Genomic DNA, 26,359 nt, shown 5'->3' with positions numbered 1-26,359 from the left:
ATCTTTGACAAGCAATGCCATACCTCCCCCTCTTTTACCCCCACCTCCGCCCCCCCCACAACATTTAAATCCTGGAACCTGCCACAGCCAATCCTGTCCCTGTTCTAGCCATGTCTCCGTAATAGCCACAACATTGAAGTCCCAGGTACCAACCCACGCTGCAAGTTCACCTACCTTATTTCGTATACTTCTTGCATTGAAGTATACACACTTCAAGCCACTTTCCTGTTTACAGGCACCCTCCTTGGAAATTGAGGCCTTGTTCCTAACCTCCCTACACTCCAGGTCCTGCACCCTAAAGCTACAGTCTGGGTTCCCATGCCCCTGCAGAGTTAGTTTAAACCCCCCCCAAGAGCACTAGCAAACCTCCCACCAAGGATACTGGTGCCCCTCAGGTTCAGGTGTAGACCATCCTGTTTATAGAGGTCCCACCGTCCCCAAAACGAACCCCAGTTATCCAAAAACCGGAATCCCTCCCTCCTGCACCATCCCTGTAGCCACGCATTTAAGTGTTCTCTTTCCCTATTCCTCGAATCTCTATCACGTGGCACGGGTAACAAAGCAGAGACAACAACTCTGTTCGTTCTAACTTTGAGCTTCCAACCTAGCTCCCTGAAAGCCTGTCTAACATCCTTGGCACTCCTCCTACCTATGTCGTTGGTGCCCATGTGGACCACGACTTCGGGTTGCTCCCCCTCCCCCTCCAGGACCCGGAAAACACGATCAGAGACATCACGTACCCTTGCACCTGGGAGGCAACATACCAAACGTGAGTCTCTCTCGTTCCCACAAAACCGCCTATCTGTGCCCCTAACTATCGAGTCCCCAATTACTACTGCTCTGCTCTTCTTCAACCTTCCCTTCTGAGTAACGGGGACAGGCTCCGTGCCAGAGACCTGAGCCCCGTTACTTACCCCTGGTAAGTCATCCCCCCCACAAGTATTGTGACCATCATGTTGGTGTAACTCTACAGTTTATTTTTGAAAAGATACGGTTTAAAACCTTACACAATCTTGGCAATCCAGAAAGATCCCAGTTTGCAAATGCCAGTCTACACCAAGTTCCCTGTCCTTGATTAAGGTCGTTGCTAGAACATTAATAGTCTTCACCTGATGCTGTGTAACCACCAGGTGAGACCAATAATCTGGAAAACCTGACCATGTGGGGGACCACTAAAAATGTCTTTCCAAACATCTGATTCTAATATCATTGCAGAGGAAGAGGAAAACAAAAAAAAACACAAGTAACTCTGTAGCCTTCTGCAACTCTCTGAAATCCCTGCATCCATCAGTTATTGCCCAGTTCTACATCTGCCATTTTTGTGGCTGCAACCCCACAGATTTCTAAATCCCAAACTCTAGAATTTTGTCCCTAAATCACTAACCACTGTCCACCGACACCAAAACACACGCACCCTCAAATAAAAGCTGTTTCCTCGACTAATTGGTCAATCATTTGTCCGCCTGTGTTCTCTCTTGTGGCTTGATAAGAGAATTGTACTTTGTAGTACTTCTTTTGACACGTGGCCTTCAGGTGCTTTAATCGATTAAAAGTGTTGTGAAATGCAAGTTGTTTTACTGTCACCTGTAATGGGATTGATGAAGGGCTACAGTAGAAAGTGTATCCAACTGCCCCAGAAAGTAAATATTTCATTGAAGTGTCATTTTAATTTGTCTTGACGTGATTTTTAAATTTTGTTTCTGTTTTGCTTTTTAGCCCAAGGTCTCGCTCCAGGTCGTACTCTCCGCAGCATAACCGGGAACGTAACTACCAACGGGAATACCAACCCAGGGAATTTCGAGGCCATCGGGGCTACAGGCGGCCCTTTATCCAGCGCCGAGGGCGAGGCTATTATCCGAGAGGTAACTGGAATAACCGTGGGGGTTATGGCAACTATGGCAGTTACAACCATTATGGCAATTACCGACCCAACTGGCATAACTACCGCTCAACCTACAGCCCACGGCGCGGCCGGTCCCGTTCGCGCTCACCAAAGCGGCGCTCAATATCACCGAGATCGAGGAGTCGCTCCAGATACACAGACAAATCATCATCAAGCCGGTCAGCAAGGTCATCATCTTCCAGGTCTCGCTCCTCACCTCACCGCAGTCATTCAGCTTCCCCTAAACGAAGGAGCAAGAAAACCAAATCTTCCCAGAAAGAGGCAGCTGTTTCTAAACCCCCAGTCCAGGAGGGAGAAGACCAACAGAAACGGTCATCTGAGGATGGGCAGGCCGGTAATGGCAGCTCTGAGGCCCCTGCCGGCCTGGCCCCCAAACGCAGTGACTCATGGAAAGGCCTAACTGCTTATGACACCAGCCCTAAACATCCCAGTCCAGCCCCACGTTCTACTGTAGTGTTGAAGACCAGTCCGGCATTGCATTCCAGCCCAAGCCAGCAGAGCCCCTCGTTGGCGGGCACAGCACGCCATGCTTCACCTCACGGGAGCCCTGGGCAGATGAGCCCACAGAGCCGCAGCCCGACCAGACCGAACGCATCTCACCAGAGCCCACCATCACTCAGCTCTACAATTCGCAATGTGTCGCGGCAGGCCCCAGCTAACCACAGCCCACCAGTGGGCCTGACACAAGGCATTGCACAGAAAGAGGAAATAAGGCCAGGAATGTCTGGCCTGTTTGTGGAACAGACGGCCCCAACTATCTCTTCATATCTAAAGAGGTATGTTCCGAGAAGGTCAGTATTAAATCCTTGATTTCTTTCTCGTTTCTTTTGTTTGTTTGGAAGTAAAGAATTGTGTGAAGAGCACTGTTTCAAAAATTGTCAGAAATTCCAGGCTGCTAATGGAATCAAGTAACGGATAATCTGGATATTCCAAAGGTGAGAATTTGAGACTCTTGGGCAGATTCTACACATAATGTATGTGATATATCCTTTCAAATAGTCTGAACAACTCGATAGCCGAGAATTTAATATCTTTTGAATGCCTGAGATATAATATAATATTGGGTCAAATTCATCTGGTCTTATCAATATTATGTGGAAAATCCTTACAGAAGTATACTTCTGCTTTCACCTGGGGCTTAATCTTCTCAGTACTGACTCAGCTGGTTTGGGAAGAGGTTTTTGTTAATTCCTTTTTTCCTTCAAAGTATGTACCTTAAATTGAAAATTTCCAAGCATCTAACTGGGATGCGTGACTGTTTGGGTAAAAGAGTACACTGGAATCAAACTACATTAGTGATCTTAAATAAAGCATAGCCTGCATTTTAAAGGAAAAGCTGGTTATTTGAGTTGCAAGGACATCCGTTTACAGTTTGGTACTCTTAGTGGCATGAGCTCAAGTCTGACATCCCCATCTAAGCTGGTGTGAGTGCATGCACCTATCGAGTTCAGTCTTTGCCCCAGCAAGAGTGGTTTGACACCTATTAAAGTTGCCACCTGCAGTGATTTGATTGTGTACTTGTCCCTTATGCTTCAGTCATCAGGTGAACAAAGAATAAGGCATGAACATGAAAATCTTTTTATACAGTAAATATCTTGGGCCCATTATGTACATGCTTTCAGTTTGCCTTAGTGCCTCTCCATGATGATGATGATGCAGCTGGGTTTAGAAATCTAAGAAGTAGGAGCAGGATTAGTCCATTTGATCCATCAATCCTGAACAGAGTAGCTGGATCATGGCTGATCTTCTACCTCAGCACCATTTTCCTGCATTTTCTCCATATCTATTGATGTCTTTAATATGTAGAAATTTATCATTCGATTGAGGATGCCATGGATATTTTGGCTGATGCTTTTTAAGATTTGTGAAGACCCCTTTTAAAAACAACTGTTTTTATACATGGACCAGCACGTTTGATGAGTCTGATTCTAGAATGCTCTTTCAGTATCTAACAACCGTCAATGTCCATTCCTCCTTGCATGTTTGGTTAGAATTTCCTCCGAGGTGGGGACTGTCTCAAATGCTCTTGCTCTGCTGCAAATATATGGTGTTTAATGGAGGACATTGCCCTTCCTTATTTCCCTCGGTGAAAGCGTGTTAGGGAACTTTTCAGCTGTTAGATCATTCCCAATGACCTATGGAGAGATCTTCGTAATGTTATCCAGTAAATGCAAAAAGGATCTGCTGCTAATTTACTGTGTCATAAGACCAGTGTTGTTGAGCATCAAGTAGAACTCAGGATGACACGTGCTTCACCTCAGCGCCTCATTGAACCCAAAGTTGGAATCCTTAAAATTGTACATAGATCATGTAACTCATTGACTCAAAACGGTGTGCAATCTCATGATCTCAAAACTATGAAACTCTTAATAGTCAGTCTTTCCTCTTTGCTGTTATTCCTAGTTCCTTTTTAAAATCAAAGTTTTTGTGTCCTAATCTCGACATTTACATTGCTGTTTCAAACCTTGATGTCTTACCATTTGGATTATGGCCTTTCACCTAAGTTTCTTGATGGAAAGTACCTGAGTGGACTTCTCATGAGAGTCCTAGCTTCAGCCTTGGGTAGAAACAAGACCTTTTGAGATGGACCCCTTGCCATAAGATCTTGTTCGTTTAAGCACAATCCCCTGATTATGTAATGCGTTGCATTTCTTTTTTGTGTGTGTGTGTTTCTGTCTTTTTTTTTGTTGAACCACAGGTATACAGAGGATCAGAAAGCTAAAGTTTTAATGCAGGATAGGGTGAATGGAAGAGAAAAGGATGTGAAAGGAACAGATTTAGAAAAAGAGAAAGGGAGAGACCAGGCCAGTGCTTACAATAGGCTTTCTGCTTGCAGTGTGGTGAAAACGGAGTTCCATGTGAAAAACGTTCCAGAGAAAGGCAGCCGTAGCAGCCAATCCCCAAAACGGTTCAAGGGTGGAGTTTCCGAGGAGTTTGAAAAAATCTCAAAAGCAGAGATGCGTCACAAATTTGACTATGATGAAGAAGAGGTCGAGGAACATGACAAGGACTACCCAGCCAAGAATCAAAAGGAATATGGGTATGAGGATGAGCTCAAGTACAGGAGCAAATTAATTGCAAGTAAAACGCAGGAGCGATATGATGAGGAGGATGAGGAGGAGGAGGAAGATGATGACAATGATAGACCACGCAAACGGGAAGATATAAATTTCTTTAAGCACATCGCCATCTCCAAGGAGAAGTTTAGAGAGGTGGAGGAGGTGGAGGAGGAGGAATTAATGCCTGAGAAATTCAAAAAAGAGGAGCGATTTCTATCAAAGAAAGCTGACGGGAGCAGATATCGGGAAATGTCACCTGCAAAAACGTTAAAGTATAAGGGAGGCCGAGCAGAAAGCCCTCCTCCCCCAAGGAAAAGCTCCGATAGCAAAGAGCAGGAAGGCGTGGCTGCTCAAGAGGAAAGCACCCCTGTGCTTAAACCAACTCATCGTTCAACAGAAGTGACACTGAAAATGGATTCGTTGCAGTTTGGCGATGACTCTCTTGGGTAAGAATTGGATTGAATGCTGTGTGTTTGTTTGTCGAGTTAATGTTTGTTCCGACCATGACTGATGCTTTTGCAAAATCAAACAGTTTCACCTCTTTCTATGCTACCAGAACAGTGAAAGACTTTTATATAAAAAGAGAGGCATTCTGAACCCTGGAAGGGCTGAGGCTATTTATTGTCAACTAACGAGTTGTTCAGCTACATGTCCCAATTGATTTTACAGAGCATGGAAACATTTCACCCCTCCCAAGGGAGAAAAGGAGCCTTTCCAAATCATTTTAATTATGTAACCCAAACGTAAGAGCAGCTTGATGTTCAAAAATGTGCCCTTCAGCTGACAAGGCACATGGCAGTGGTCCAGTCAGTTCAGTCCCATTGAGTTATTATTCCTCTTTGCTGCTCAGCAGTTAATATCAGTACCTTGAATTAGCAACTCATTGGATACCACTTCAAGTAACCACTTGTGAAGACTAAGCTTTGTCATTACCACATGATTTGCAAGGATGATAAACGCCCCCCCACCCCCACCCCCTCAGGGAATTATCGTCGGAAACTCAGCCTACCGCAGTCTGGTGTAGCAACAGTGTGGCTGTCTGCAGATTAATATCATCCCCATAAAGTAGAATTCTATATTTAGAGTTGACATTGAACACTCAGATTTTGTGAGAACTGAGACTATGATCTTGAAGCCACTCTCATCTCAGCTCTGTAATTTGTAGTTGATTATTGTGTAATTTAGACCTTTAAATGTAAGTGATAAATGATAATGTATTGCACTTAGCACATGGGTCCTTACTGTGTTCATATTTCCATCACTCTTGAATTTTCTTGCCATCTTTTACTCCTTAAGTGCAGTGATGAATAACGCCTTACAGTACTTAGCTAGTGACTGCATTTCATGTTATCATAGTAGCGAGTATTTCTTTCCTCTGCGAAGCATGTTCACAAATGCACTTTTCTGCAAAGTTTACTGAGCACTTTTTAAGAGTTCTTTTTCTCCTCAGCAAAATTGACTTAAAATTGGAAGATATATGTTTTACCTAAATGTGACAACCAGTGTGCTTGTGTTAGAGTCATTGCTGCATGATGCGAAGCGAAATCCCACGAAAGTCGAGATGATGCGAAAAGTGAGGCATTAGTAATACTGAAGACCATACTGCATTGATAGGCTTAGAGAGTTGCCTTGCAATGGCCTTTCATAACAAGGAGCTCTTCATGTTATCTTTCCAGCTCTGCCAACATTCTGACCCATGAGCGACGCCTCTGTCGCGACCTTGTTCACAAACCCAAAAAAGATCAGGAGTTTCGTTCTATCTTCCAGCATATTCAGATGGCACAGTCTCGACGTAGTCCTTCTGAGCTGTTTGCTCAGCACATTGTGACTCTGGTTCACCACGTGAAAGGTACATTAGTAACAGTTACTGCTTGGTTAAGTTTTTACATCTTGTTCCTGTGGCTGAGGTATGTGTTGCAGTTGTGCATTTTTATGTGCTTCAGTTTGTAGGTATTCTAGCATCTGTAAAAGTCACTCTTGGAATGAATGCTCATCTTGTATGTTGAATGCTGATGAAACAAAGTAATTCATGATTTTTCTTGGACCTTCATTACAATGCCAGTTGTGTATTGATCCCATGATAGAATTTAGATGGAACCATTTTGCCAAGATGTGTTTGGCAGCATTTAATGCATCAATGTTATTTGACTGAACTGTTCTGTGTAATTATGTTTTCCACAATGTCACCAGTCCTAGTGTCAAGATGTTTCTCCTTAATTCTTTGTTAGTTTTATTAGTAAATATCTCATTCTTATTGCCCCTGAGAACCCAAATGGAATAAGGCCCCTTCCTATCCACTTGCATTATACAAATTCTAATGAATTGAACTACTCACTGTCTATGAAACAAATTGTTCTAATAATTCCTGTTTCTTAAGTCAGTGAATCTGTGTGCCCTCTCCTCTTTGTCTAATTTCTCTTCCAACTTTAATGCATTCAGTATTCTCCAGTTAATTGGTCAATAAATGAACACAGTCAATTTAATATCAAATACAAGCAAGAATGATGTAAACATTCATCAAGTTGTGCAGTATTTATAACAAAAAGTAAATGTTGGGAATTTCAGATATAGCTATCCATTTGAACTGTCCTGTGCGTGAATTGAGCATTTTCTTTCTTGCTGGGTGTTCCCAATGGTTTCTGTGTTTGTTTCAGATATCTACCATCTGCAGTGTGTTTTGAATATTTTTTGCCTTCAAAGCATACTGACAGTCTGCAGAAATCTGATTATATCAGTTAAATTGCCTCTTGATTTTTTTTGCTGATGTTTGTATATAGATGTGACTAAAGCCAGTGAAGTGATATGTGATGTAAGCTTACTCCAACAAGTGATATTTTTCTGGAACTTAATTCACATCGGAACTTTGCAGGTTATTCCCTGATTGTGGGTTTACAAGGAATTTAAAGTAAGATGCGGGTAACTTCACGATGATTGTCTGCTGACTGAGACACTTGACCGCTATAATTAGTGGAGCTAAACTGTTAGTAGTGGTGATAACTACCAAATAATTAAATTTTTAAAGGAACTTCATTGTCAAAATTGCCTGAGTGAAGTTGATACATTCTCACTGATGGGTTCCATGTTAAAAATGCAATATTTGTTAGCTTACTGATCCTGAACGTTGACTTTTGATCACTATCTATGTGATGGTCCCGCCTCTGAACCTTACTGGCAATGTTGACAGGTGCTTTGTATTCTGCTGTCTGACAATTCCACCGTCAGCCATGCTGTGCACTGTCCAGGTCCTGTAACCAGAAGTGGTTGAAAGCTGGTGGAGATTTGGGCCTATCAAACTGAACAAATATGTTGTGAAAAGGAAATAAAAAGTGATAGTGAGCAAAGTTTTGTTTTCCAAAAACAAAGCAAATCAGAACTGGATAAAACTGAAGAAGAGGTGGGGTGGACAAGATGGAGCAGGGGAAACAATACATGCTCCTCCTTTTAATGCCAATCTTGTGGAGGGCAGCAGATGATTGACCAGTTGCTGTATGCATTTAACTAGCATTGTTTAAAAATTTCATGTTTTTCCTGTTCACTCTTCATGCAAGTGTAAAACAGTTTGTTTTTAAGCTGTTGGGTTGATCTGTTGCACATACATTGGGAGTGAATGCAGTGCTGCACAAGAAAATTATTGATGGTTGCACTCTCACACCTTGTAAAGGTGGTGGTGAGGAGCCTTTGTCAGAGCTTAACTGGTAAACCAAGCCTCAGTTAGAGATAAATCCATGTCTCCTGTGCTATTTCAGCATCTTTGAAATTATGTATTCAGCTATTCCCAAAAGTTGTCAGAGTTGAAGTACAACCAGATGTTGCTTTGCTTCTCTCCTCTGGGTTATATTCACAGTGCCTAATTTTTAATCACTGGAATTTTTTTCTGTAAAATATGATTCCTCACTAGTAAGTCTTTCTTCTCTGGCACCAACAGAGCATTACTTCAAGTCTGCAGGAGTCACATTAAATGAACGCTTTACAATGTACCAAAGGAGAACCGCCGAGCAAGAAGTGCCCAGACAGAAGAGCCCAGAGATTCATAGGTACCTGGTTTGGATTTTTATTTGAGAAAGGGGTTAGTAAACTTGAGTGATATAATGCCAGGGCTATATACGCACAGGTTCATAAGTTCAAATCCTGATTTCACTGCTTGTTGATTAATTTGATCACCTAGCACATGGTGCAGTGAAGCTCCAGTCTGCTGTGTGGCTCTTGGATTTTGACCTTTTCCATTTTTTTTCTCCTCACTGCAGCATGTCTCTGGAGCAAGGCAGTGAAATTTCCCTGGTTTCTGTTGATGCTGCTCTGTAGTCAGTTGCTGAAGTACAGTTAGTAATAGAATCATTGTAAATTCTCCTGTATACCCACACATCACTACTGCCAGACCAATCTGAGGCACTTTACTTCCCTTTTTTTTTTACTGAGCTCTGATCTTGTATCAGAATTACCTGCTGGCACTTGGCTTTGGGGGTAGCACTCTTGCCTCCAGGTTAGGAGCCTTTGGGTTCAGTCCCACAATTTAAGCGCAAAATCTTAAGTTTGCAGTACTTCGGGACTTCTGTACACTCCAAGGGCTCAACTTTGAAATGGGACGTTACACTGAGACCCCTACCCTCTTTAGCAGGTTGTGAAAGATCCTGTAATTCTTCATGAAGAACATTTTGAAGAACGTAGATGTGCTTCTGTCTTAATGTTGATCCCTCAACCAAGATCATGAAAATGATGTAAATGTTTTATCACATTTGTTTACGGGAGCTTGCCTCACGTAAATTGGCTGATGTGTTCCCTTGCATAGCAACCATTTCATAAGTATTTTATTGCCTGTGATGTGTTTTAAAGTGCCATGGTCACCAAGCTGTAAATTCCACCATTTTCTCGCTGCGTTCCCAATTTCAACCAGATTGTCTTATGGGGTGGCACAGAGAAGGGTTCACAGGATCTGCTGGTTAGTTAGACAGAAGTATTTGTAGTTTAAGAGAACGTGTTTATCTGCTTTACCCACAGTACAAGTTTGGAAGGTTTAAGTAGAAGATGGGTAACATTTTGTTTACTACTTAAAAGACACAGCTTCTGGATTATTGTTTTACTTGACGAGGTATTATAATTTGCTTTGGCTAACTTAAAACAAGATGGGAAAGTGAGTAGCACAGTCAGTTTGTCCTTTCATTCCTGGAACTAGGTTTGAATTCAACCCACAATGATGAGATTAAAGTTTCTCTCTGTCTGTTGACTTCCAAGGGTTGAGTGTGAAGTGGGTTTTGGACAGTCTGTATCCACTTCCGAATGGACATGAGCTTCCAGCGCAAAGATGTCCCTAACTCTGTATTAATTGGAACTAATTTGATGATCTTGCCCAAATGCTGAGAGGACAATGCGTGCGGAATATCTAAATGCCATACTGATGGTAGCAAGAGCTCGTCAGAGATTTGAAATTTAGGTACATTGTATAAAGAGCGCTTTACTCTGCATCTCGCTGTGCTGCATCTGATATGGGAGACCTCACTGCTGAATACCGAAGTGGCAAAATGTTCTACTCTTTTTGGAAGCGGCTCTTATCTCGTTGACCTCAAAATTAATGCAGTCCCCCTCAGACCAGACCTTTAAAGACACTGCACCCTTAATGTTCTTGGTTCTGATGGTCGTTTCCATTTTTAAGGCGGATTGATATTTCACCCAGTGCTCTAAAGAAACGTATGCATCTCCGTGATGAAATAAAGAACCAGAAGGAGAGCAGCTACAAGGTAACTTGCTTGTGGACTTACTAATGCTGTGTTTGTGCTTTTATTGCATGAATATTGGGTAATGTCTGTACAATGACAAATGACTCTTTTGTTTTTGTTTGGAGTTTCTCCTATCATAAGTTTGTGTTTTTCTTTTAAGGCCCCAAAACAATTGTTCTAAAAAACTGAGCTGCAAAAGTGTTTAATTTATTAAGTTAATCCTCACCTCTGTGACGTGCTTAAAAGTATGGCAGATGCTGTCAGAGCCTGTTGAGGTGAGCTTGAGACACTGGGAGACATTTTTGGAAAAAAAACTTTAGGAAAATGCAAACATATATAAAAAAATGCGAGTGGCTGATGCAGGAAAACTTCTTTTCTGACTGAGCTGTAAGTATTTTGGATTTTTTCTGAGGAAAATGTTAATTTTAAATATAGTTGCCATTTTTAAGAATTCTGTGTGTCATTTCTTGTGCTGTGAGGTTACTTACATTTACTTGTATTAACAGGTTGTCTTTGACTGGGGGGCTGTGTTAAAATTAGGAAGTTGAAATATTGTGCTCAGTTTGCTTGGATACCAGATATCTGTTTTGAAAGTGATTTTGAACCTCATTTTGTGCCAGAGCCTGCAGTTGGAACTAAGAATTCATTTCTAATTTGCAGACCAAAATCTCCAAACAATGTATAGTGGATTGAATCTGAGCAAGAGAGTTAGTGCAGTGATTAGAAACTGTCCTTCTCCTCTTGCCATACTTGGAAGGAAGGTTTATTTGTGCCCTTTGTATAAAATGTTTGGGAGTTTCACCTTCCCTCTTTTGAAATCAGTTCTGTGATATCGAATGTGCCAGTGACGTCTAATGGTAAATGTCTGTACTGCCGTAGCCATTGTTTTAAGTCAAAAACTGATGAATTGAGCAGTTCTATCTGTTGGACCCTATCTCTGCTGTATGTGGAGATTGGCAACTCAGGTCTGTGACATTAGGTGAACTAAAAATAAAAATACACCTGGATTCAACTGAGCGTAATGCTCAATCAAAATTATATTTCATCAGGCCAGTAGGCTTTAGTCACCTGATAATATATGGCATTGAACTATTTAATCAAACCTGCTCTCTGTTGAGCATGCCTGACGGTTCTGGTGTTGACTGCATACTATTACCACCATCTGGTTCTGTGTTCAGAGTTAATGGCAACTTCGGTTTGAGACTCAATGAAATAACATGTGCAGAGCAAATTTTATTTACACTTCTTTCCTAGTTTCTTCTGGCCTTTCCCTGACCCTATTATAATCTGCAGCATATTCAATTCTGCTGTCCATGTCTTGTTCACTCACCGTCCCCTGTCTTGCTGACTTGTACTGATTGTGCCTTCATTTCAAGAGCCTCCCCCTCACTTCAGTATTCTCTGTTGCATCCCCGAAAAATCCTGCTGTAATACTGGCCAATTAATATTTGTGATTTTAATTGTTCCACCATTGACTCCCTTGCTTTCAAGTATTTTGACCTTAATCCCTGAATTCGCTTTCTGAACTGATGTCTCTCTCCCTCTGGGCAACACCACCACCACGCAGACAGACACGCACACTCACCCCCCCCCCCCCCCCGCGGCACCTCTTTCAGGATGCTCCTTAGAAACCTACCTGATGAATCAAGGTTTTGATTGCCTATCCTAATATCTCCTCATGTCAGTCAGTGTCAGAAATGTTTCTTTTTATTGAACATGCTCTTGCTAAGCAACTTGAACTGTTTTGCTATGTTATAGTTACTGTGTACAAATGAGTTGTTCATTCTTCCCTCCTATTTACTTAACTCTTCCCCACTACTCTTCATCTGCTCCAAGTGCTGCAATTCTAGAACATTCTAGAAAAATTTGGAATGTTCTGGGGCAATGATTTGACGAGTAATTATTTTTCATTTTGAAGCTTGATCTGGTGTCCTGTATATATTTGAGTAATCTGTTAATGCTCATATAATTCAGGCACACACTGATGCCCCTTTGGTGAGATAACAGCCTGTTGGCACTCGTGAAATAACCCCAGTATCTTCAGGAGGGGAAGGTGGAAAATAAGGCTTTTTTAAAATAGTGTTATGACATTTAGCCTGGATACAGTGTTAGGTGGAGCCTACAAACTTAAGTCTGCCCAGAACTAATTTTCCAGATGTGTTGCACTTAATTCTTTGTTTGGAAACTTCTCTGACAGACACAGTTGCATTGGTCATTTGTGTTAGAACATTGCCTTGGTGGATGTAAGCTATTATACACTCACAATGGGAGTCTTTGTTAGAGGGCCAAGGCCTTGTGTTTTAAGCATTTGGACTCTCAGCTGCTTATAACACTTTGCCAGAAGCTGGCTGCTATCCAGTTGCAGCGTTGTGCTGGTCAGTGTGCAACTTTCCAATTGCATCATTTTAGAGCGAGAAAAAATTGCTGGGCTGTTCTCACCAACTGAGATTGACTTTTAAGGGTTATCCAACGAGCTGCTAAAACAAAGAAAGCAAATTGAACCTGATGGGATGTGGTCACCATGCTAAGTGCCCAGGTTCTCTCTATCCAAGGCCAGCATGATTGTTCGTCACTCGCTGTGGTTACGGGGAAAGCTTCACCCATGGTGAAGCATAATTAAAAACCTTCTCAATCCTCTCAATGAGAAATGTCCCCTACATTCAATATCAGCCTATGTCTTGTTCTCCTAGATTCTCCCAGAAACAGAAACAGCCTTACTATCTACTCTGTCACACCCTCTAAGCAGTTTAGATGCTCTTAAACTCTAGGGAATCTAGGCCCATTGTACTCGTTTCTCCTTGTAAATTAATTTCCTCATCCCTCAAATCAATCTGATGAACTTTTGTTGCCACCCTACAAGGCAAGTATGGAAATACAAGCTGTCCGTAGTTCTGCAGGTGTGTAACTGAAGCCTTCTTCACTTAGAGCAAGACCTCCTTAGGCTTGCGCTTCAATCCCTTTGCAGTAAAGGCTGAATTGTGTTCTTGATTGCTTGTTTTACCTGCATGTTAACATTTTGTGATACATATCACTGATTTCACACAAGCTGCAGGGAGAAGGCAAGCATTCTGCCTGTTCCATTCCTAGGTCTGACATCCACCATAAATGGTAGTGACCAGTATAGTTTTTTCTGGGGTCCAGGTATAACATTTACCATAAGAATGGGGTATTGCCATAAAGTAGGGGTCACTTAGCCTACAAGCATCCTGTTCTGCCTAGGAATTTTCCGTCTAATCCCTAAACCTTGCCACTTCACTCCCTGCTGAAGTGCAAAGTAACCAAACTGCAGTTTGTGCTTTAGCCCATTGCTATTGCAAAAGGCAGCAGCCTGAACCAACAATCGGTGACTGTCTGAAGAAATTATATTCTTTATCTTTAATTGTTTCCTTCCCTTTCCCTCCCAAATCCTGTTTACTACCCTCATAAATCACTAATTTTGTCTCCTATTCACTTCCTTGTATTTAAGTGGTGAATTTGTCTCGCTTCTGTCCTTGTTTCCCAACAATGGTTGATGTGTGTAATGGACATGTTGGAAAAACCCTGCAGTGATTTTAAACTATTAAACTGCTCCAGCTGGCTACCTGAATCCAAGTTGGGGGTGTGAGAACAAGAGATTGAGAGCAGTGAAGACATTCCATTTATGGAGCAGGAAAATCAGGAGGTGGTAATGAGCTGAGGAAATGACAACCCAGACACAAACTAGGGGATACCCCTTCTCATAATCTGGCCATGTTCACTAAGCTCAGTCCTTGGCTGACTATCTTGTTCTCGTGTATTAGTTCCTTCACGTCAGTGGGTGTTCAAACTGCCCTGGCGTCATCGACAGGTAGTTATTTTTTTCTCCTCAGAAATTGTTCTGCTGAGTTCGGAGTTGGAGAAGAAGGAAAGGATAATTATGGTGTGTAAATAGTGACGTTGATTTCAGCCACATGCTTTAAAATAGAATGTTACATTTGTGTTGGGATGCCTGTGTGTAATCTGAGAATTCCACAGGGATGCTGACCAGTGTTAAATCAGCTTGTTCTTCTGGTTGGGTTCAAAAGTTAAAGGAATCATTTAGAAGTGGAAGACATATCCTTCAGCAGTATTAAAAGCATTTTCTCAGTTCCAGTTATTGTGTTTGTGTTTGTATGTGTGTGTAGTATATAATGTGTGTGTATACACACACACACACACACACACACACACACACACACACACACACGCATTTTAGGTATACTCCAACAGCCCTGATAGAAGGTAGATTGTACAAATGCTATTATCTTTTTACAAAAGCATGGAAATGTGAAACCACTTTGCTGCCTTTGAGGCGACTCTTTGGGTTCTTTTCCTGCCTCTCGTCAGCCAGACTTCATCTTAAATCTGTTTTCTTGTTTCTTATCCGCAATGCTTTCTAGCAGGGAGGAGGGAAATTAAAGGATGAACCTGATGACCTTCGCCTAGATATTGAGCACCGAAGGAAATATAAAAGCAAGGAAGGAGAGCATAAAAAAGATAGTTCCAAAGATTCAAGAGATTCCAGCCATTCACGTGAACGGTCAAAGGAAAAGTCTGGAAAAATTCCCAAAGCTTACAAGGAGTCTAAAAAGCACAGGTAATTTTCTGTATCCTTTGTCGTGCTGGGCTGTCTGCCTCTGCTGGTTATCTTAGGATTTTCTTCCTGGTAGATAGTCACCATGGGCCCAGGCAGAATACCAGATTACACTGTCACTATTTTGTTACCCTCCCTTGTACAATTTCTGATCTGTTGTTGAAGGAAACATTCAAGAAATGCTGCAGTATTGATGGTGCACAGTCTGTGCTGGTGGAGAAGGGAATGGATGTATATGCTGCAGATTAAGCAAACTGCTTTGTCCTGAATGATAAACTGCTAGCATGTTGGAGATGCTGTCATCAGCCAAGTGAGCAGCACTCACGATGTGTGTCTTGTAGATGGTGAATGAGCTTTGAAAAGTCAGGCGGTGAATTACTTAGGGTCATGGAGATTTACAGCATAGAAATATACCCTTTGGTTCAACCCGTCCATGCTGACCAGATATCCCAACCTAATCTAGTCCCACCTGCCAGCACCCAGCCCATATCCCTCCAAACCCTTCCTATTCATATATCCATCCAAATGCCTCTTAAATGTTGCAATTGTGCCAGCCTCCACCACTTCCTCTGACAGCTCATTCCATACACACACCACCCTCTGCGTGAAAAAGTTGCCCCTTAGGTCTCTTTCATATCTTTCCCCTCTCACCCTAAACCCTCTAGTTCTGGACTCCCCAACCCCTGGGGAAAGACTTTGCCTATTTACCCTATCCATGCCCCTCATAATTTTGTAAACCTCTGTAAGCTCATCCCTCAGCCTCTGACGCTCCAGGGAAAACAGGCCTCAGCCTGTTCTGCCTCTCCCTGTAGCTCAAATCCTCCAACCCTGGCAACATCCTTGTAAGTCTTTTCTGAACCCTTTCAAGTTTCAAAATGTCTTTCCGATAGGAAGGAGACCAGAATTACACACAATATTCCAACAGTGGCCTAACCAATGTCCTGTACAGCCGCAACATCACCTCCCAACTCCTGTACTCAATACTTTGACCAATAAAGGAAAGCATACCAAACGCCGCCTTCACTATCTTATCTATCTGTGACTCCACTTTCAAGGAACTATGAACCTGCGCTCGAAGGTCTCTTTGTTCAGCAACACTCCCTAGGACCTGACCATTAAGTGTATAAGTCCTGCTCTGATTTGCTTTCCCAAAATGCAACACCTCACATTTATCTGAAATAAACTCCATTTGCCACTGCTTAACCCAATTGGCCCATCTGGTCCAAGGTCCTGTTGTAATCAGAGGTAACCCTCTTCGCTGTCCACTGCACCTCCAATTTTGGTGTCATCTGCAAAATTACTAACTGTACTTCTTATGCTCACATCCAAATCATTTATTTAAATGACAAAAGTAGAGGACCCAGCACTGATCCTTGTGGCACTCCACTGGTCACAGGCCTCCAGTCTGAAAAACAACCCTCGAGCACCACTCTCTGTCTTCTACCTTTGAGCTGGTTCTGTATCCAAATGGTGGCTACTTCCTGTATTCCTTGAGATCTAACCTTGCTAATCAATCTCCCATGGGGAGCCTTGTTGAATGCCTTACTGAAGTCCTTGATGCAGAATTTCCAGAATCTGACCTGTTCTTGCAGCAATAATATTTGTTTTTGGTTTAGTTAAATTTATGGTGCAACAAGCACACAAAATGTAGGAGAAACTCAGCAAGTCTGTGGCAGCATCTATGGAGAGAGAAAAGCAGTCAGCCTTTTGAGTCTCTCATATTTTGTCTTCAAGATTGGCCAGGTGGTACTTGGTTATTTGAGGAGTCTTCATTCTGAAGAAGTCATATCAGACTTGAGTTTCTCTCTCTCCAAAGTTGTTGCCAGACCTGCTGAGTTTCTCCAGCATCGCTGTTTCAGATTTCCAGTATCCATAGTATTTTGCTTCGATTTAAGTTTCCGGTGAATGTTAGGTCTTCATTGTGTGAAAGGTGGAGGAATTCAATGATGGTAATCCTGTTTGTTCGTTCTTGTGTTTTTGTGAATGGTAAGAGATGCTTAAGATTCTTTTGTTGTTGAAAATTGTGCTTGCCTGGTATTATAGTGCAAATGTTACCTTCTACTTACCAGCTTGAACCCTGTAAGTTTACAGATCTTGTTGCACACAAGTTGCAAATGACACTGAATACTGTCCACTCGTCAGTCAGTATCCCCATTTCTGATCTCATGGTGGGAGGATCGGTGAAGAAGCAATGGCAATGGGTTTCACAGCCTAAAGAGTTTTCCTGTTCTTGACCAGAGGAAAATGTTTTAAAGGTAACATGGGAGGTCGGAGTCCCAGGTGGTTACGCTGTCGTGGCATCTTGGATTTCAGAGTAACTGCTGATCTTGCCACATTGCTGTAGTGATGACAGAAGCCTTCTGATTCACTGCCACACAGAGGTACACAAGGTGCTCTGTTTGTCTCTTGTGCCAGTCCAAGCCTGTTTTCTGACCCAGTGTTCAGTTCACCCCTCTCAGCACTGATTTGAGGTTCAGTCATGTCTGTGGGATAGTGGTAATTGGTTGGCAAAACAGCATTGTTTACATGCCAAAGGAAGTGAGGATATAATCTGGCAACTATGCAACATGCCAGCTGACACTTGGTCATTTGAGGATGAACAGATTTGGATGTGGTATTTGAGTTAGCGCCAACCTGTCTCAAACTAATGTGCTGCCACTTGAAGGCCCAGGGTGTCACGCGAATTTGGAGGTGTTGTAAAATGACGTTTTTATTTTTGTGCAATTTTCTTTCGAACAGAAAGCGCAAGAAAACCAGACCAAGAACCAGCTCATCATCCACTTCATCTTCCTCTTCATCTCCGTCACACGAGGGAAAAGATGAGCAAGAAGAGGGAGTGGGCCGGGAGGAGACCTCAACTGGCTTTAACAAAGCTCGCCTTGGAACGAGAGAGTTTACTGGCCCACCAACACGAGGCAGAGCGCGTGGAATCTTTGTAAGCAGAAAGTGAAAACTGATGCTTTGTGCTGTCAATCCCTCAGATGTTTTGTTTCCTGATTTTCGGTTGATGTTTTATTACATGAGGTTGGGCAGCTTGTTAATTCTAGCAATCTGAGATGATTTGTCCAGATTATATTGATATTGTTTTGGTGCTACATTTGGTGGTAAAAGTTACTGAACCCAGCACTGGAAATACTTTGTTAGGTTACTGAACTGTACTATGTTCATAATATAGCTTGTGTTTGTTTTTCAGAAGTGGAGCTTTATAGTCCCTTCTGTTTTAGAATGCAGCAGGGACAGATTTCAAATTGGGCAGACATTTCTGGATGGCAACATGTGATTCTTGGAAGAGACCATTTTTCTTGAGCCTTGGCTCGCTATGGATCCTGAGTTACAAGGCTTTATTTGGATCTCCTATATCAAGATTACGATGCTTCCATCCAGAATTTTTTGTCAATTTCCCTCTCGCCTCACAGCTTTAAACCTCCAACCTACGGCTTGTATAGCATTTGCTCCTAATTAATGTGGAAATCTCAGTTAGAATTACACAGTCTCCAAGGTTTGGAAGTGGCACTGAGCAGCTTCAGGGAGAGGATTGGCTAATTCTGAATTTATTGATTTGAGTCTTGGACTCTATCTCTCTCTCTCTCTTTCCTAGTGGAAGGCCAAGCCTGGTGGTAAAGCTTGGCGCTTCTGTCTTTTTCACATTAAAAATATCACAATTGAGATTTTGGTGTACGGGAATGTCTTGCTGGCAGTGAAGGAGCAGTTTTGTGGGGTGGGAGGTTTTTGGCTTGAGGTGTTTTGCCAAGTTAGCATGGAGTGAGTGTCCTGTGCTGTCACCTTGGCATGCTGAGTAAGCAGACTTTCCATTCTCCTTCATTTGTATTTTGCATCAAGGTCTGAAAATGTAACTCATTAAAGTTGAATACCTGTCCCAATTACACCTTCCTTTTTATGCTAATGCAGCAGTTCAGAATAAGAGGAAGAGGATATGGCAGGGGAGCGTTTCCTGGTCCCAGCAATAGCAGTAACCCCGGTAACCCAACTTTCCAAAAGAGGCCCCGCGAAGAGGACTGGGATCCCGAGTACACACCAAAAAGCAAAAAGTACTATCTGGTACGTGTCCACAAGCATCCAGAGCTCAGGTTGTTTTATCTGTGCTGGAGGAAGAAATATCAGTGAGCTTCCAAGAGCTATTTTGTAACCAGACCAGGCTCAGCCAAGTTCCCTAATGGCTCAGCAAGTTGATCCAGTGAACAGTCAGGCTGTGCAGAGCAGGCAGGCTCCTGGTCTTTCTAATGAAGGTGATTCTTGACCTCAGCCCGATATGACCTGGCTCTAATTATACAATTAGAGCAAAGGGAGCACACCTTAAAATTCAAGCTAAATCATTAAAAGGTTGATGTCAGGAAATAATTCTATACATGCCGAATGATGGAAATCTGGAACTCGTCAAAGATGGTGTTGAGGCTGAGGGACTAGGTAGAAGGAAAATCATTTGGAAGTTTCAAAAATCTGATTAGTAGGCAAGGGTCATGTAAAGGAATAGAACTAAGGTGATAAGTAGAGTTGATCAGCAGTGATTTAATTGAATGCTGAAACAGGCTGGAGGGGAAAGAATGGTCTCCTCTTAATCCTGTTGATTTGTGACTTTAATGTCATGCTAAATCTTGAGGAAGAGGATTGCGGGCTTTATGGGAATTTGAGAGCTTTTATTTGTTCCTTGGACTTTGCACCAACATCTCACCCAAAGGCACCAGACTCTCAGCCCAGATAGAATATGGAAGCTGAAATTGGTTTAAGGGGCCCGAATGATTTTTTTGTTTGTCCTGTAAAAAGGAAGGAAACAGTCCAATATTGAATGTTTAGGAATGCATATTTTGGGGAAGTCAGGAGAGAGAGAGAGAGAGAAATTAGTTGTCCTCCAGCTGAAAGCAATCGGATATGTTCAATGCCCATTGTCTTTCCATCAGAATTTGAGGTGACCCTGCCTGATCTGGAACTGAAGGGGCAGCAGTTTTTCTTTTGGGAATTTGGGAATGTGGACACCAAAAAAAAATTGCTGCCTTTTATTTTGGGAGAACGGCTGATTTCCAGTAGTTTTCGTTCACTATTTTTATGGAGAGTGAATGCAGACTTCAATTCAGGAAACTATCCAGCTACCTCTGTTAGAAGATCTTATTAGCTACCAATTGTTGGCATCTTTCCTTTGGGCACATGTTTTGCTGGAATAAAGGAGTTTCATTTATTATAGCACTTTTCGCTGCCTCAGGACTTCTCAACGTGCTTAATAGGCAATGAAATAGATTGAAATGTACTTCCTGTTGTGCTGTGGGAAATCCAGTCACCAACTTGCACAAAGCAAGATCAACCTCTAGCATTGCAATAAAGACTAATTTTTTTTTTTGTAGATGCTAGTTGAATGGATATGGTCAGGTCACTGGAGAGCATATACCTGCTTCTGAAGTAGAGCATCGGCTTCCCAGACAGAATTTTACATCCATCCTAGAGGGTAGATGTAGTCAAGGCATCCATTTAATGTCTTATCCAAATGATAGCATCTCCTTCAAAAATGCATTGGATGCCAGCCAGTGTTCTAGTCACTGGAGTTGGGCTTGAACCTGAAAAGTTTGAACTTGGAGGTAGAATCTCTACCAAGGCAACCAAGGTTGACCCCTAATTGTTATCATGCTAACCTTAGACCCAGATTGAATCCCCATCCTCTGAAACACAATCAGTCATTGTGGTGACCCCGGAGAGAGGAGATTGCACAGACTATAATTCCCCACACCAGTCCTGTGGTACTTCTAAAGGTTTACTTTGAACTGTTCAGAAGATCAGTTTGTAGAGTAGATATCTGACTGGACTGGACCATATGTATTTTAATGTAATGTTGTTTCTTTCCTTCTGTTTCTCTGCAGCACGATGATCGTGAGGGAGACGGGGACAACTACTGGGCAAATAAAAGGGGCCGTGGCACCTTCCAGCGAGGAAGGGGTCGCTTCCTATATAAAAAGTCCAATACCAGCCCCAAGTGGACACATGACAAATATCAAGGCAGCGGGCAGGAAGGCGTAGAAGAGGAGGAGGAGGAAGAGGAGGAGGACGGACAAGTTGGCAGCATTGCAACCCAGGAAGAGAAAAAGCTGGGCACTATGGAACAGTAGTGCCAAAAGGGACTGGGCCTGCCTCTGGCGTCTCTGCATCAATTTGAGCATAGAGTCTGGTCACTAGGATCAGACTGAGAGAGATTTCTTTGTCCAGATCTCCATAGGGTTTACAACGTAGTAGGTTATTTGTTGTGGTGGGGGTAAAGGCAAAGAACCCTTTGGGATTGAAAGGACCAAAAACACCTGTCTTTAATGCGACTTACAAATATGTATACGCCCCCAGGTGTTGTACCTGTCTTGTAAGATATCCCATTAGCTGACATCGAAAAGCTACAGGTCGTCCTAGGAGTGCAATTCCCCTCACCTCCTCCCCCCCCCCCCCAAAAATATTTTGAAAACTAAATTATGAACATGTATGATGGTGCGACTTGAGTGCTCCCTGATAATTACACTGCAACCTGATTCAGTTTGAAGTAGGAAACTGCTCCAAAAATGTGGAACTGACCAAGAAATAAGTGTACTCTAAGTCTCACCCCGTACAGTAGAAGGATCCTCTCCCCCAAAACTGAGCCCTGGATGTTTCCGCATGCTTCTTTTAACAACCTGGATTTTAAAATGCTTTCACATTTTGAAGCCGGCTTTAGAGCTGAACAAGTTTCCAGGATCCTTAATAATTTCTTGCCCCTAGTTCCTTTTGGGATCTGCCCATCTACATATTTGGTTGCGACGCTTGGCTTGTGCTTTTTCACGGATGTGATTGATGGCAGCAATTGTTTCGGTATTTTTGTTTTTAAGTTGTTTTCTAAAAAAAAAACACAACTGGCAATGCAGCTTGGGCCTCGTATTGTGTTTATTTGTCGAGTGGAGGGAAAGGTGGTACTTCCCATTAATCTATCCTAATTTTTCAAGCAAAGAACAGTCCACGTTAACGACTTTAAATCCCCCTCTCCCTACCCCTTTCTAATCTCTCCAATGGACTAGACTAAGATCTGTTCAAAGGTTAGAAGTCTCTGATGGTTCGGGGAATATATTCAGTGATGGAGCTCCTGGATCACAGTTGAGTTGGTTGGTCTCACCATGGCTGACGATTTGGTGCCAGGTCATTAGACTGAGCAGCGAATCAGTCTGCATTTTTACTCTTGATCACAGTCTTGAAACCTACACTGTAAAGCAAATGTGTTTGCATTTTGGGTGAGAACAGGCTTGATATTTACCAAGTTGATGGAGGGAAGAGCTTGATGGGTGGAGAGGGGAATTACCAATCGAGAAGGAAACAAAAGGCGGTATATACGCTGTTTGTACCAAATTTTAAAATCTGCATCAAACCTCCACTGTTTTCCCCTCTTATAGGCCACTGTTGGCAAAGACAATTGCATGAGAGGAGAGGCTAGACAAGGAATAGAAAAATGAGGTTCGCATTACTGGAGAGTTCAATTGGCCTCGGATTGCCCTTCAAACTTTGGCAAAATAAAAGTCTCAAAGAGATGGAATGTAAAATAATTCCATGAAACATGTATCAGTATCATTTATCCTTGATTGCTCATTCATGTGGCAAAAAGTGAGTATCAAAGTGAGTGCAGTCTTGCGTAACAGGAAACATTTGCAACAGTAATGCCCTTACTTAATTTCAACAAATTGGAATTTTGTTACTGTGCATGTGGATAAAGCAAACCTACTATATAGACAAAAACTGCAGTGGTTTTTACCCTTTGGAGCTTTGCAGTTCAGTTGACCCCATCTACCTTTGGCAGATGACCTTCTTTATATGTTGTCACTTGACTCTCAAATAATCTTCTTAAAACGCAGGCCTAGAAAGCACACGAGCCCCAATCTAAAGCCAGAACATTAACGTTATACTCCTTCTCTACTGGCCTTAATTCTTTCACCTGCCATGTGAACCACTCTGTTGAATGATGTCTCTGTAAATGCTGTCAGTAGCATGACTAGGAGAATAGTCAATTGCAAACAAGGAAAGGGAAAGGAGTGCAAATATCAAAACAGGATTGTAAATTCTTTGAGTTTTATTATTGTGAATTTCTTTGCATTGTCTGAATTCAAATGTTACATTGCTTATTGCTTTAGGTCTTGGGATTAATGTTAAAAAAAGATATTGGATAAACATTAAAATACATTTTATATTGACAATCACATATCTCACTTCTTCTCCATGCCTAGCCTCCCCTATTCCTCTCACCGCATCTTGCTTGATCTCTTTAATTTGTATCTTTTTAACGTGTATTAAAAAGTTGAAAATAAGTGGCACGTGCTCTGACTGCAATAACTATTGAATTTTTTTATACATGTAGAAGTAAGTGGATTTGAGGGGAGGGGAACACATTGGGAGGAGTATAATGGTTGCACTATTTTTGTAAAATTTTGCTGAACTGCCTTATCACTTAAAATTGTTAAAATCCATTCTTGTCCAGAATTTAATCGATTTGTATTTCTCCAATTATTTGTGTTCCATTCGTTACCATGGTTTCTTCTCTCAAATATCATTCTGTATTAACTCTGTTCTGCCCCCCCTCAAACTGTAGTCTTGCTGAGGTTCAAAGCATTGTGTTCAATTTTTAATTAAATTTCTGTGCCAGCGTCAATAGTCGTGAATTTCCATTATTGGGTCTGCTTTGTCTCAATTCTCATTCATAGTGGGGCATAAAGAAATTTTAATGTATCATTATTGGCCAGGCACAGTAATTACCCAACCTTATTTGCCTGTTCAGAAGGTGGTAGTGAGCTGCCTTCTTGAACCATATTTGGTATAGGTAGACCCCAAAAACATTAAGGAGAGACTAGAAAGGCTGGATAGGCTTGAGACCTTTTTCACTGAAGTGTAGGAGATTGAGAGGTGACCTTATGGAAATTTAAAAAATAAAGAGGGTATAGATAGAGTTAATGGATTTAGAGTTAATAGATAGAGTTAATAGAGTTTTCCCTAGGATGGGGGATTAAGACGAGAGGATACATTTTTAAGGTGAGAGGACAGAGATTTTAAAAAAGACATGAGGGGAGCGTTTTAACAAACAGTGGTTCATGTGTGAAATGAACTTCCTGAGGAAATGGTAGATGTCGGTACAATTACAATGTTTAAAAAAAACATTTGGATAAGTACGTGAATAGGAAACGCTTCGAAGGATATGAGGCAGGAGTAGGCAGGTAGGACTAGTTTGGTTTGGGATTATGTTTGGCACAGACTGATTAGACTGAAGGGGTCTGTTTCCATGCTGTGTTACTCTATTACCCAGCGACAGTGAAGGAATAGTGATTTGTTTGAAGAGGAACTTGCAGGTTCCCATTGTATCTGTTGCCCTTGGCCTTCCAGATGGTAGAGCTTGTATGTTTGAAAAGTGTTGTCCAAGGAGCTTTGATGGATATATGCAATACATCTTGAAGATGGTACACTCTTTGAGTGTTGATGGTGAGGCAGTGAATGTTTGTGAGTGGTGTCAATCAAACTGGATGCTTTATTTGGTGTCATGTTCCTTGGCTGTTAGAGCTGCACTCATCCAGATGAGTGGGGACTATTCATCAAACTTTTGACATGTGCCTCAGATTGTGGGCAAGCTTTGAGGAGTCACAGAGTGGGTTACTCTCTGCAGGATTCCTAGCCTTTGACCTGCTCTTGGAGCCACAGTATTTGTATGACTGGCCTAGTTCAGTTTTTGGTCAGTGGTTTCCAGGATAATGGGAGATTGTGATGGTAGTATCCTTAAATATCATGGAGTGATGGTTAAATATTCTTTTGTTGGAGGTGGTCATTGCCTGATGTTTGTGTGATGTAAATGTCATTTACTACTAGTCACTCCAAACGTGGATATTGTCTGTGTGTTGCTGCATTTTTAAAACTCTCATAACACCAGGTTATAGTCCAACAGGATAACCATCTGATGAAAAAACAGCTTCGAAAGCTAGTGCCTCCAGATAAACCTGTTGGACTATTAGCTGGTGTTTTGTGATTTTAATTTTGTCCACCCCAGTCCAACTCCAGCTCCTACAAATGATTGCTGGATTTTGACATGAACGTTTTTAGTATCTGAGGAATTGCAAATAGTGCTGAACATTGCAATTATCTGCAAACACTTATGGCCTTAGGATGAAGGTGCGGCATAGTGGCTCAGCAGTTAGCATAACTGCCTAGTAGCACCAGGGATCCACTGGGTTCAGTTTCAGCTTTGGGCGACTTATTGAATTTGCACATTCTCCCCATGTCTGCGTGCGGTTCCTCCGGCTGCTCCCACAGTCCAAAGATGTGCGGGTTAGGTGGATTAGCCATGGGAAATGCAGGGTTATAGGGCCAGGGTAGATCGTTGGGTGACTCAATGGGCTGAATGGCCTGCTTCCGTGCTGTAGGGATTCTATGACTGTTGCTACAGCAGCTGTTGATTGGTGGGCCTGAGGAACTCCTGCAGAAAGTTCTGAAGCTGAGATGACTGCTACCTTTCTGCTGGTTGAGTCCAACCAGTGAAGAGTTTTCCCTGAATTCCCATTAACTCCAGTTTTGCTAGGGTTCCTTGATGCCGCACCCTGGGGTGTAAACCTGGCAGTCAAATCTCAGGTCTGGCATTTGACTGTTGTCCATGCTCGAATCAAAGCTGCAATGAGTGGTCACAGTGGAATATAAGCTCAGTGTCACTGAGTGAAGTATTGCTGAACAAGTTGCTTGATAGTAATGTTCAGTGCACGCCTTCTGCCCATTGATGCAATGCTAATTTAATCCATTGATGCACAGCCTCCAAAATTTTAAAAACACTTGCTATCCAGGTGTTGCCATGGCAACAGTCCAGTTAAAATTCATTGAATGTAAAAATAAATCCAATTGAATTCAGTAAATAGTTGCTAAAATGTAACTAAAGTGTCAAATAGCAAAAATAAAATACTGCAGATGCTGGAGATCTGAAATAAAAATAAAGCACTGGGGAAACTCTGGTCTGGCAGCATATGGGAAAGCAGTTAATGTCTCAATTCTGATGTGACTTCACTGAATCAGCAGCAACATCTCAGGGGTTACTGTTATGGATTTAACCTGCCCAATGCAGAAATTG

General features: G+C 42.1%; 1 protein-coding gene across 9 annotated transcripts in view; it reads left to right on the top strand.

Annotated features, from left to right (window-relative positions):
- Nucleotides 1–23,914, top strand: part of LOC122563745 (thyroid hormone receptor-associated protein 3-like) — a 113,403-nt gene extending 89,489 nt beyond the window's left edge. For 6 of the 9 annotated variants that reach the window (XM_043717922.1, XM_043717921.1, XM_043717923.1 and 3 more), the window contains 9 exons: nt 1,717–2,694; nt 4,740–5,408; nt 6,639–6,811; nt 8,888–8,996; nt 10,610–10,694; nt 15,071–15,267; nt 18,004–18,199; nt 19,174–19,323; nt 21,129–23,914. In XM_043717922.1, the coding sequence (XP_043573857.1) occupies nt 1,717–2,694; nt 4,740–5,408; nt 6,639–6,811; nt 8,888–8,996; nt 10,610–10,694; nt 15,071–15,267; nt 18,004–18,199; nt 19,174–19,323; nt 21,129–21,374 (2,803 nt within the window). In that variant the 3' untranslated portion in view covers nt 21,375–23,914. The remainder of the gene's footprint in view (nt 1–1,716; nt 2,695–4,739; nt 5,409–6,638; nt 6,812–8,887; nt 8,997–10,609; nt 10,695–15,070; nt 15,268–18,003; nt 18,200–19,173; nt 19,324–21,128) is intronic. The other 3 variants (XM_043717928.1, XM_043717926.1, XM_043717930.1) reach the window with 3 other exon arrangements.
- Nucleotides 23,915–26,359: the final 2,445 nt, after the last annotated feature.

The sequence above is a fragment of the Chiloscyllium plagiosum genome, chromosome 27, assembly GCF_004010195.1.
Source record: "Chiloscyllium plagiosum isolate BGI_BamShark_2017 chromosome 27, ASM401019v2, whole genome shotgun sequence".
Taxonomy (NCBI): domain Eukaryota; kingdom Metazoa; phylum Chordata; class Chondrichthyes; order Orectolobiformes; family Hemiscylliidae; genus Chiloscyllium; species Chiloscyllium plagiosum.
Note: the sequence above shows the minus strand (reverse complement) of the source record. Positions and strands in the feature narration are given on the sequence as shown.